Source organism: Zeus faber (assembly GCF_960531495.2).
Source record: "Zeus faber genome assembly, chromosome: 13".
In the NCBI taxonomy this organism is placed as follows: Eukaryota; Metazoa; Chordata; class Actinopteri; order Zeiformes; family Zeidae; genus Zeus; species Zeus faber.
This window is the reverse complement of record NC_137198.1, coordinates 6,574,979-6,587,623: the sequence shown is the minus strand read 5'-3', so window position 1 is coordinate 6,587,623 and position 12,645 is coordinate 6,574,979. Positions and strand designations below refer to the sequence as shown.

Below are 12,645 nucleotides of genomic sequence, written 5' to 3'. Positions count from 1 at the left end.
TTTCCCTTCATTCACTTTGCTGTGACTGGTGCCCGGCCCTCCGTACCACACACACACACACACACACACACACACACACACGCACGCACGACTGTGAACCCAACCCACTCCCCACATGGATATCATTCCCCCTACAAAGAAATTCTCATGGTTTCCTGTCCCCGCTTTCCATAATTGCACGACGGAACGCCCTGAGAGGAGGGAAATTGCCGTCAACTGCCACGATGCGTTAAAACAAAGCAAAACCGAGAAGGGAAAAAAAAATAAACAAAAACAAGGTAAAGGAAACAACGCTCGGAAGGAGTCCGCTCAGTTCCACACGCGGGTCCACGCCCGCAGCCGGGGGGAGGGGGGGCCCCCGAGCGTCCTTCCCTCCCCAACTCCACCCGGGCGGCGTGGTGGCAAGGCCGCAGGCTGTCAAACACGCCGCCCTTTGAACGTCCGCTTTCTGGGGAGCGCGGGGGGTGGTGGGGGAAGTGTGTTTTCCTTCGCCCCCCGCCCCGAACGCCAGAGACCCCTTCCTTTCATCAGCGCCAACAGCCTCCCCCGTCTGATGTGGTCGGGCCATGGTCGTGGGCCATAGCCCCTTTTTCTGGTGGGGGGCTGGGACAAGAGTGGTGTGTGTGTGTGTGTGTGTGTGTGTGTGTGTGTGTGTGTGTGTGTGTGTGTGTGTTGTGTGTGTGTGTGTGCGGTCCCCGCCCCCTCGTGACCTCACCTTAATGCGTTTTGAGGGCCGTGATGATAGAAAAGGTTATTTGAACCCATCAATTCGACGGAGAGGTAATACACACTTTCCCGACGCGACTATTTTTAATGTCGAATCAGTTGCCGTATTTTAACCACCGATGATTATTGCTGTTGTTATTATTATTGTTATTATTTTTTGTTTTACTTTTAATTTTTCTCCTACTGATGTTTCAGTCCCAGACCGGAGGCTCCCCTCACTCCTCCCCGAGTCACGGCGCCGGCTGCTCCATGCCCATGCCCATACGCTCCACCTCCGCCGGCTCCACCCCGACCCACACCCCGCAGGACTGCCTGGCGGGCGTGGGGGGCGACGTGCTGGAGGCCTTCGCTCACGGTGAGGCCCCGACCTCACTGGCACCTCCGACACCGGGGGGAACGGGGGACGCAAAAGATTCAGCGCATCGCGGACATTTTAGAAGGTGGAACCGGCGCGATCGGTTGTAATTGGGCGGAGTGATCTCACCTGTCCGGAGGAGGAGTCCTCTCCACCTGGTGGAGGCCATTTCAATGTTTATCCAAGTTTTCCTCCTGTCGCCTCCTCGCTTTTTGTTTTTGATATGGGATTGAAAGTTGCAAGGCCAGCGCATCGCTCAATCCAGTTTATCCAAAACTTTGAAGGGTCACTTTGAGTTCCAGCGTGGCGGCTCGGCAGCGTGTGACGACCGCATCCAATCACAGCAGTTGTACCAATATCAATATCCTCTTTTTGAAGTGAGATAACTTTTACCTTCATGCTTATTTTGTCCGTTCATACAAGGACTTTTACTGATTGCACCTTTAAACGGACACAATTTAAGCAGTTACACAATATGATTGATGTTATTTGCTATCCTGAACAATTTTATCTCACACACTAGTTACATTTTAGAGGAATTTATTGTATGTTTGTATAGATGTTTTATTTTTTTTTGTATTCAAGTAAAGAGTAAAAAACAAAAAAATATATATATTTTATTGGTGGAATATTTTGTTTTGCTTTTCAATTATGACATCGTTACACCCGGAAAATAATAATCTGAAATATTCTTTACATTAAATTTCCCTCTCTGCGTCTCAGGTGTACCTAGAAACCTGCGGAACGACCTGCTGGTTGCTGCCGACTCAATAACAAACACCATGTCATCGCTGGTGAAGGAGCTCCACTCAGGTTGGACCCATTTTGTTTTATTTTGTACCGTTTTTTATTTATTTATTTGTTTATTATTTTTCTTATTTTATTTTATTACTTTTCACGATTTTGTGCCATTTTAATCTGAAACTGTTTTCCTGTTTTAGCTAGGGATCAAGCGCAAAAACATATCATTTTCTCATTTTATAATGATACTATAATAATAGGATTTAGGGAAAATGGATCCCAGGTGTTCGGCTTATTTTGTACAGAAAACATCAAGTGTTTAGTATTCATGGATAATGTTTAAATGATTGCAACATAACGCGGCGCATTCCTCATTTCACAAGCTGTGGAGCGCTACAGATGCGGTCCTTAATATCAGCGGAATTGAGGCGCACGATCGATAAATACCTGTGTCTTCCACATCCCGACGATAGCCTGCAACGTTTTTGACGTTTTTGGGATATTCGGGCATTAACGCAGCCGAGGTACACAAGATAAAGTGGAGGACGAAACGTAAAGAAAACAGACTTGAAAACCTGGCCCTCCTCCCTCCCAGCGCATTTAAACGTTGTCGTGATGTGATGTCGCTCAAATGTGAAGAATAATTTGAGGGGAGCGCAGACGTGTGCGTCCTGCAGCGTGGTGAACACCAGCCGTTTCTAACGTGACTGTTGTCTGTTCATCTCCTCCGTCCCCACGCGTCCCGGGGCCTCTGACGCTCGGCCCCCCCCTGACCGTGTTTGCGTTTCGCCCCCTGAAGTGGACGACGCCGCCGAGGAGGAGGAGAGCAACATGCGCAACGGGAGGGAGCGAGGTGAGTCGCTCTGTCCCTCGGAGACTCCTTCAGCATCTTCATCCTGGTCCTTGGTGTCACCTCCGTCGTTCGGCTCCAGAGTTAGTCTCCTTAGATCGCGGAGAGGAGATTTATTTTGCCCAGGGACGCACCGATTTATCGTCCGTCCTAATTTGTGTCGGAAGCGATGCTGCGTTCGCGGGAGCTCGGGAAACATGGGCATCGGCTGTCGTCCAAATTGTTATTTTAAACATCGGTATCAGGATCTGCCTAGAATTCCACAATCGGTGCATCCCTAATTTTGCGATGTTAAAACAAAATAAAACAAAATTCTGTCCTTTGTTTTCCAGCTGAGGCAGAATGAACAAAAACAAAGTATGTATTATAAAACTATAATATATATTAAATCACCATGCATGCAATTATTTAATAATACGTTTAGAATTATCATTATTTATAATTAATTTTAATATATATTTTGATATTATTGACTATATCATATACATGTTGCATTCTCACTAACGACTACCTTCACAACTAACCCACTTATTCATTTTGGGAAACATTTGCTTACATCAAATCTGAGGACTCCCAATAATGGGAAGTATTACTAAATACAGCCACCCCAAAATAATCTCTCCAATCTACCATTACGTCTGCTTTCCGATCCATCAGAGCTATTGAGAGTTTGTTTACATTAGTCGTCATTGCCTTGAATTCTGCTCAATGCAGCTTTAAGACAAGTGCTGCTATTTGATCAGTTGATATAAAGTGTGCGTCACCACACACTAGAGTGTGCGTTTCAAACCGATCACCCGATCACTCTCTAGCGGCCGGAACGGGTGTCGGACATTTTCTGAGGTGTTCCAGATCTAAAAAAAACAACAACTATTACTTCATTACAAATGACCCGCAGGCACGGCGAGATTTCAATTTTTTTATTTTATTTTTTTATTTATTTTTCAGGCTCACTCCCCAGATGCAGATGCACTAAAAAACATTCCCATCTCGTTTGTTTTTGGGTTTTTTTTTTGTTTTTTTGTTTTTTTTGTCCCCAGGTACAGTGGGATTCCAGGGGCACTGAGGGAAGCGGAGCACGCCATTCGATCCCAGAAGGCCACGTGGTCGTCCGTTTGGGGAGAATCCACGACGACGACAACAACAACAACAACAACAACAACAACAACAACAACAAGCTCCCCCTCCTCCGCCGGCTTTAATACACACATAGCACTGCATGCGTAGCCTCCCAGTAACCCGTCCGGGTGGCGTCTCCTCGCACCTCGCGGGGCGTAACCAAAACAAGCTGCTGTAACTTCCTGAGGAACGTCCTGCCACACCCGTTCCACATCTGTACATACGTATATATGATACTGTAAACACACGACCATGGGACTGTCCCCCGTGACCTACTTTACCACCTTCCCCGTCATTGCTTTTGTATGATTATGATGATTAGCTCGTAGTACGTTTTTGTTTTTTCGTTTTTTTGTTTTGTTTTCTCTGTTGTCGTTTTTTTGTTCTTTTTTTTTTTTCTTTTTTTTTTTTTGCATGATCTTGCACTCGTGTCCGGATTTGGGCGCTGTGCCGCGTGGAGGGCCCCACGCCGGCCCGCCTCACAGCTCCCACCGCGTTTACATGCACATCTGTGTTCTCTCCTGCATCCGCTCGTGACTCTGTGCCATGTCCTCCCGTTCCCTTCACGACAGCCAGGATAAGCTTGTGTCTTGATTATTATAATGTTATTATTGCCGCTATGCGCCGATATAAGCCGAGGCATGCTGTCACCTCATCCCCCTTTGCCGTAGACCCGAGCGCTTCGTGCGAGCAGCTTGATCTGAACGAGGATATCGGCCGATGATCTGGAATATTCTGGGCTTTTTTTCAGTTTTCACCGTGGACCGGAAACAGTCGGGTTAGAGGTCAAAGGTCAGTCATCCTTTCAAACGCAGGGGTTTCGATACGGGACGCCGTGCTTCGCATTTCGAGATGAAACCGTCAATAAGAGCGGTCGAGTTCCGGCTCCACGAGCGACACTAAATTCACTTTGTAATTGCGTTGATATTGGATATGTTGTCGGGGAGTGAAACTCTTTTGAAGTACCTAGAAATAAAAAGGTGACGTTGCCAACAGAGTGGAAAAGAAAGTGGATTAGTCACTGGAGAAATTACTCTCAAGTGCTTTTCTTTTTTGTTTGTTTTAGGTGCAGCATGCTGACAGATATGGACAGTTTGTTTTTATGTGTCTGTGACTTGTGTGTGTGGGTGTCTGCCACGGATAAGGAAAGCTATCGCGCCACTATTAAAAAGAAAAGACGCTCTCGTGCATAATGCTTCCGTTCAAAGACCTGCGCCGTGCCGCGAGGTCCCCGAAAAAGCACGATTTTATGAGGTCTGAACCGCCCGTTTCACTGTGTCAACAACAACAACAACAACATGAGCACTTTCCTTTGTGCTGCCGTTGTTCTCGCTGCGACGTTTCCCTTCGGTTCCGCCAACGCTGATGTCTAATTATTCTAGTTTTTCGCCGCGTGCCATTTTGTTGGGAAGAAAAACAACCCAAAACCGCTCGTGCAGCCCCAAACCATCAGTCTGAAAAGGCCGGTTTGAAAAGGCGCGTGTTCTCCAACGGCACGATCTATTTCCGCCTTGAAAAACACAAAATACTGCTAATAATAATAATAATAATAATAATAACCCCAGCGCTGAGGTAGAGAAACATTTTGGGGAGCGGGGCGTCGCCACGTTGTCGTCAGCGGTGAGGCCACGTTGAGCTTGTTGCCGATAGATGTCCTGTCAAGTGCCGCACGGAGCGAGCGTCCTGCGTCCCCCCCGTCGAGCGTTGGATTCCCCTCCCTCTCCTCGTTTGTCCTGGACGTCGGAGGGTGGGGGCGGAGGGCGCACGGGGGGGAGGGGGGTGACACGACTTGCGTCCAGCCTCTCCATTTTTTGTGCCAAAAAAACCCCAAAAAAAACGTGTCTGCGGAACATGTGCGTGTTCTACAAAGTGTGCGTCCTATGAGTGTGTCCGCGCCGTCGCTGTATTATTCACAAGAATGCCTGAAGCTACCCGCCTCCATCAGGCTCCGCCCGCGGGAGGGCGGAGCGGCGTTCCGCAGCAATAGAGAGCGATAGTTTTACACATTCCAAATCTACTGGTGGACACTGACCAAACTCTGCATGGGTCTTACAAATAGGAGGCAGGTGCATAATGTTATGATCATTATTATTGTCATTATGATTCTGATTTTTTTTTTATTGTTTGCAAAGAGACAATGTGCAAGAGGACAACCTCAAAAACGCCCCCGGTGTTATTTATCTGTGTGTTATGTACGGTTATGCTTCTGGTACGCATCTGTTTTTTAATTTTTATTTTTTCCCCTCGTGTTCCTCCATTTTACAAAAAAAACAACAACATAGTTTTATGTCACATGGCCACTGTCTTTTGTAAATACATAAATAAATTGTGAGATATATTAAAAAAGATTTAAAATATGACTTGCTCTGTCTGCGACGGCTCTGTTTTCCCCGATAATCCCTCCTCCGTGTGCGATCTCATGACTACTACGTCCTCCCAAAGAGCGAGGACGCCAACCGAGAAAAATGGGAAAATTTGAAAAAAAATTTTTTTGAAAAATTATGCATTTAAATTTGGAAATAATAATAATGGCTGAGGCATTAACGTCAATCTTTAACGTTTCATGTTCAAAACACTGATTTCAAAAGCTGCCGTCTCTGAATCAATATCATTTCCTTAGAATCTTTTGAGATTGCTCACAGAAAAAAAAACCTCCATAGAGATTGGTGACGTTCAGAGACAGAATTCCTACAAAACAGGAAAAATGAAAATTTATTTGACAATCGAATCAACATCTTTTATTTTTTTTCCCCCCAAATTTCGACGTTTGACCGACAATTCTACAATGAACGAGGACACGAGCCCCGACACCGTGAGAGGGGAAGATGAGACGGCCGTGCATTATTCATGAGGTCAACAAACTCTGACCCAGCAGCTTCCAATCCGTCTGGGTGTTCCAGATCGAGGCAGACAGGCAGACACGCGGGTGGAGCAGCCAGACGGGTGGTGCAGCTCCGGTGTCATCTGCCGGCCGCGTCATCTCCTCCGCCGCTGTCCTCATGTGAACCGCCCGCAGTGGGAGGCGGCGACCGGGGGGCGAGGACACTTCCCCGCCTTCCCACCTCCACCCTGCTGCTACTCCACCTCCGCCCTGCTGCCTCCCCACCTTCCTACCGCCGCCCTGCTGCTTCCCCACCTTCCCGCCTCCGCCCTGCTGTTTCTTCACCGTCCCACCTTCGCCCCACTGATTCTCCACCTTCCCACCTCTACCCTGCTGCTTCTCCGCCTTCCCTGCCACCACCATGCTGCTTCTCCACCTTCCTGTCTTCAACTTGCTGCTTTCTCACCCTTCCCACCTCCACTATAATGCTTCCTCACAGTCCCACCTCCACCTCATTGTCCCCACCTTCCCATCTCTGCCCAGCTGCTTCCCCACCTCCACACCGCTAACCTGCTGCTTCTCCAACTTCCCACCTCCACCCCACAGTCCCACCTCCACACTGCTACATCCCCACCTTCCCACCTCCGCCATTGTGCTTCTCCACCATCCCGCCTCTACCACGCTGCTTCCCCACCTTCCCACCTCCACCTTGCTGCATCCCCACCTTCCCACCGTCCCAACTCCACCCTGCTGCTTCTCCACCTTTCACCCTCCCCCAACTGTCCCCCACCTTATCATCTGTGTCCTGCCACCTCCCCACCTCCCCACATCCGCCCCTGTTGCTTCCCCCCTCCCTTCCTCCACCTTCCTGCTTCTCCACCTTCCAGCCTCCGCCTTGCTGCTTCCCCAACTTCCCACCTCCGCCTTGCCGCTACCCAACTGTCCCCCACCTTATCACCTGTGCCCTGCCACTTCCCCACCTCCCCACATCCGCTCCTGTTGCTTCCCCGCCTCCCTTCCTCCACCTTCCTGCTTCTCCAGCTTCCAGCCTCCGCCTTGCCGCTTCCCCAACTTCCCACCTCCGCCTTGCCGCTACCCAACTGTCCCCCACCTTATCACCTGCGTCCTGCCACTTCCCCACCTCCACATCCGCTCCTGTTGCTTCCCCGCCTCCCTTCCTCCACCTTCCTGCTTCTCCAGCTTCCAGCCTCCGCCTTGCCGCTTCCCCAACTTCCCACCTCCGCCTTGCCGCGACCCAACTGTCCCCCACCCTATCACCTGCGCCCTACGACTTCTCCACCTTCCCACATCCGCCCCTAGTAGCAGCCCCACCCCCCTATCTCCACCACCCTGCCTCTCTCCACCTTCCCGCCTCCACCCAGCTCCTCCCCGGCTCTGGTCGGACCCTCGGAGAGTCGTTTGGACCTTTCTGCTGCGCGGCCGATACAACTGGAAACATGTGTCTCCGTCTGGTGGCAGCATGGAATCAATCAGAGTTAATGGGAAACAGAACCTTCATCAATGATCATTACGTTTCATTTCTATTATGTTTTCTATTACTGCAGGGAAACTACCATGGTGTTTAATAGACAGCAAACGAATGATTTATATCTTTTATGCCTCATTTGTTATTACTTTGCTAAGTGGGTCCGTACAGGTACGGGGGTCCATCATCACCAAGTCACCTTTAATGTTTCACGCCAAACTCCCGACAGAAGTACATTGAATACATGCCGTCGGAGAGTTAAATTCACTGCTTTTAAAGACAGATCTGACCAAATATACGATTTTTGGACGACTCATCTCTGTCTTATAGAACATAGTATTGCAGGTAAGTGTAAAGTTTAATTCAACACACTTCGTACAGTGCAGAGGTTATGCATAAACAGGGTTATGAACTAGATGATGATTCCATCAACAGTTATTACAATCATTTCCTATTATTAGTAAGTGATTAGGATCTGTGAGGCTGAATCTGACTAATTTGGACAAAAAAAATGAAACATACTGATGGATAAAATCAGACAAAATGTTGATAATGTTGAGATAATGAATGCATATCTAATAAAATGTAATGACTTTCAGGCCTTTATAATATTTAGGCTTTTTAAGGACCTGCAGACACCCTGGAATGGTCTTCTCTGAGATGGTGCCAGTTAAATAAATAAATGATAAAAAAGAACAATTTGAATTGTATTTTTATTATTATGTAGTATTATTTTATTATCACATATATATATACATTAAAAAAAAAGTGTTTTTATTTTTATTTCGTTTTACTTTGGTTTTTACTGGCCCACTGTGTCACAGTAAACCGGCTCCCTCTAGGACCCGGCGGCAGCCTCCCGGAGCCCCCAGGCCCCTGCAGGGAGAGAGGCAGCATCTGGAGGAGCGCAGGCCGGCCGAGGGAGGCGGAGGACGGGGAGAGCAGAGCAGGAGGCGCCGGGCGAGCGAGACGCGAGAAGGGCCAGGCCGGGGGGACTCGGCCGAAACGGGGTAACCGACGCCGCCGATCCACCCGCGCGACACCCGGCCGCTAGGGCGAGCCCCCGCTCGGGGCCGTTCGCCGCGCTTTTAGGGGAGCGGAGGCGTGAGCGCGACAACGAGAAGGAAGAGCCCCGGAGCGGAAGGAAACAGCGGCGCCGCGGCGGAGCTCTGCAGCTGCGCCGGGTAGACGCTGTACCGGGTGTAGACGCTGTACCGGGGGGGGGGTGAATCCGCTCCGCTTTACTCAGGCTGCGAAAACAGAAGACATTACTGGGGGGTTTTTATTTTTATTTAATTTTTTTTTTTTATGTGTTTTTATTTTTTTTATCCTGATTGGGCCCTGGCCTCCGTGGGGCACAGTCCCCTGGATGATATTCAGACTCCCCCTGCAAAAAGGGGGAAAGAAAAAAAAAGAAGAACACACCATAAAACCGTCTAAACTTTACGCGTTTTAACGCCTGCCCTGCGCGGGATCGTTAATACGGCTCACACGAGCGAGTCACGTGGTTGTTCGTTATTAATGTGCAATATGCACGAGAACGGAGCTTTCCCTCGCGCCTGCCTGGCCCTGTGATCCATCCCCTTTTTTTTTTTTTTTTTCTCGTTACCGTCCCCTCGTGCAGCGCCATTCATTTGTGCATCAAACTCATTCGATTTGCCTCACGCCAGATTAACGGGGAATCAAGTGAATATTTCGGGCACGCTCCTTTGAAGCAAATTGAACGCTTCCTCGTCTGTGAACACACGCACACACACACACACGCACACACACACGCGCGCGCGCACCGTGCTACACCGCAAGTGCACCACAGTTTACTCGAGCCGGGGCTCCACCAGCCCAAGTGCTTCCAATGGAGGAGAACCCCGCGCCCCCGGGTACTGCCGTCCCATCACCCGGGGGGCGTGGGCACAGCCGTGCGGGGTGAGACGCGGAGCCCGGGCCCGGCCGGGGGGCGTGCGTGCGTGCGTGCGTGCGTAGGAATCCGTCGCCACCTTTGGGGTGTCACACGATTGCACGCCGCGCGCGTTGCAGTCGTGTCGAATTTGATTCCGCTTCCAATTAGATCTTGATTCGCGCCGCAGCCGAATCCCAAAAACGCTCGCCAGGTCATCCGTCAACGGGGCAAGGCCATTCCTCATTGCACGTATGAATTGGGTTTATTGCTGAACAGTCTATTTCGAAAGCAGTGCATCAGTGATTCATATTTTGCGGCAAAGCCCCCACACAGACAGACAGACACACACACACACACACACACACACACACGCACACACACACACACACACACACACACACTCAGCGCTGTATCTTGTTTTCCAGGTAAACAGAAGGAAGAAGAAGGATCATCCATTTTTTTTAAATTTTTGTTTTATTTTTGTTTTTTGTTTTTTATTTTTTTTGTAACAACCAAACCCCCACCTGGTGCTTTCCCCGCCGCCGCTGACCTTAAAAACGAGGCCGGCGCCACCACGAACGAGACCCCGACGATGCCGTCCAACTCCGTCACCAACGCCGCCGCCGCCGCCGCCGCCACCACCACCACCACCCTGTTCAAAGGCCCGGACTACGGGGACTCGCTCGCGGGCAGAATGGTGAGGAGGCGAAGCGCCGACCGAATGTCCCCCCCTGGGAAATCGGACATTAAGTCCGCGGTGTGAGATTGTTGGAGACGGCGGGACGGGGCGGGGCACGGTTTAACGCCCGTTTCCGTGGGATCAGGGGAACCGCCTTCAAACAGACGGTGAAGGCGTGGTGAGGGGGCTCTGGGCGGCCTCAGGCGCTCGTAGTTGTTGTCGCTCGCAGTGTGAACGGACAGAGGAGCAACTCCAGAGCAGCGTGCAGCGGTTCCCCAAGGCAGAGGCCTCAATGGCGCCAACTATGCAGACTTTTAACAGTTCATGGAACACACCGTAATGACCTTTAAGTGTTGATAGGACAGAGTATTACGATTTAATAAGCGGCGGTGGTTTCGCCCACTACTTTCACGGCAAATTTAGGATTGTACATCATTTATAACGGTTCGTGCATCCGTGTGTTTGTGTGTGTGGGCGTGGGCGTGGGCGTGGGCAGACGTGTGTTTGCGTTTGAGGGATTTTAATTGTGTCGTAACTTTGATATCGCATGAAACTAACAGTGGCAGTAGGAAGTTGATGCTAAGGGTTTGCTGAATTTCCCTCCCCGGGGAGGATTGATGAAATCTTATCTTCTCTGAATCGCAGCAGCAGTTAAGATCATGTGAGACAAGGTGAGACAACACAAACTATGTGAGACTGTTCTATGAATGAACTCGATCAAACGGTGAGTCCGTGTCTTATTGATCCCCTCAGGTCCGTCGGGCTTCTTGGGAAGATTCAGCCGCATTGATCTATCCCCTTCCACCGATCGGGGGACCCTATGAACGTATGTCTAATTGATGATGTCATTGGTAGGAACCCCCGCCAATGGCGTCGCCGGTGAATGCGAAACGGGGGGGATCCGCGTTCTCCCCTGCGACCGGCGTTCAAACGTACGGCGCCCCCACGCCGCGTCCGAGCCACAGCGGCGGCGCTGCGTCTCCCGGTCGTCATGGCAGCACCCTCACCGTCCCGAGCTGTTGTTTTGTTGTTTTTTTTCCCGCGGCTCGATGTGACGCCTGCTGTTGTAATGGTGGCTGGTGACGTGGGCGTTGGCTGTTGTAGATGGAGCCGGAGCCGTGCTCTATGTGTGCTTTGCGGGGGGCGGGGGGCGGGGGGTGGGGGTGGGGGGGCGATCTGTCCTCCTCTTCCTCTGCGCTTCCATTACACAGCGCTGCCCCTCGTCCTGTTGCCTGGCAACAGCCGTCGCTTTAACCAACTGGCTGCCCGGACGGAAATAGTGGAGAGATATTGACAGCGTGGTGGGGGTTCACTTCAGGCAACGCGGCAAATCGTATTTGAGGATTTATGTTCTCCCATCCCCAAAAAAAAAATTAAGGATGTGCTCATCTGTGTGTGTGTGTGTGTGTGTGTGTGTGTGTGTATGTGTGTGTGTGTGTGTGTGTGTGTGTGTGTGTGTGTGCGTGTACTGTAAACAGTGCTGTATTTCGGCGTGTGGGGAATCGGATGGAACAAAACGCTGCGGTTTGGTGGGTTTCCTACGCAAGGAGCCAGGCAATTGTTCCATAAGTGGCTCCCAAATGAGCCGGCACACCAGGCTGCACTCAGAGCCGCCTATTATCTATGCAAATTCTGCCCCCCCGCCCCCCGGTAGAGAAAAAGACAAAAAAAAACCACAGAAAACAAAACGCACCCAGGAAACGGCGGAGGATTAGCGATCACAAAAAAACAAACTCGGAAGGTGAAGGGCCGCGTCGAACGCGGCGGTCGCGGCGTCATGGGCTTCTCCATGGCATGCATGCGTGGAAATAATCGGGATTTGCCGCACCATGTGAAGCCGGTTACCTTGGTGGGGCTTCTCAAATACAACGGATCGCAAAAACCAAAAACAGATCCCATCAGATTAGACGGACATGCGGAGCGTATTTGTTTCATTCTTTTCCTCCATAATGGGAATATAGTGTGTTCAGC

The 12,645-nt window shown here is 50.2% G+C and overlaps 1 protein-coding gene across 1 annotated transcript in view; it reads left to right on the top strand.

Annotated features, from left to right (window-relative positions):
- The window catches only part of dtnbb (dystrobrevin, beta b), a gene marked incomplete at its 3' end in the record, with an annotated part of 24,942 nt that extends 21,204 nt beyond the window's left edge, over nucleotides 1-3,738 (top strand). The window contains 4 exon segments of the mRNA XM_080012724.1: nucleotides 922-1,081; nucleotides 1,805-1,894; nucleotides 2,622-2,675; nucleotides 3,713-3,738. Coding sequence (XP_079868850.1) covers nucleotides 922-1,081; nucleotides 1,805-1,894; nucleotides 2,622-2,675; nucleotides 3,713-3,738 — 330 coding nt within the window.
- Between the last annotated feature and the right edge of the window lie 8,907 nt (nucleotides 3,739-12,645).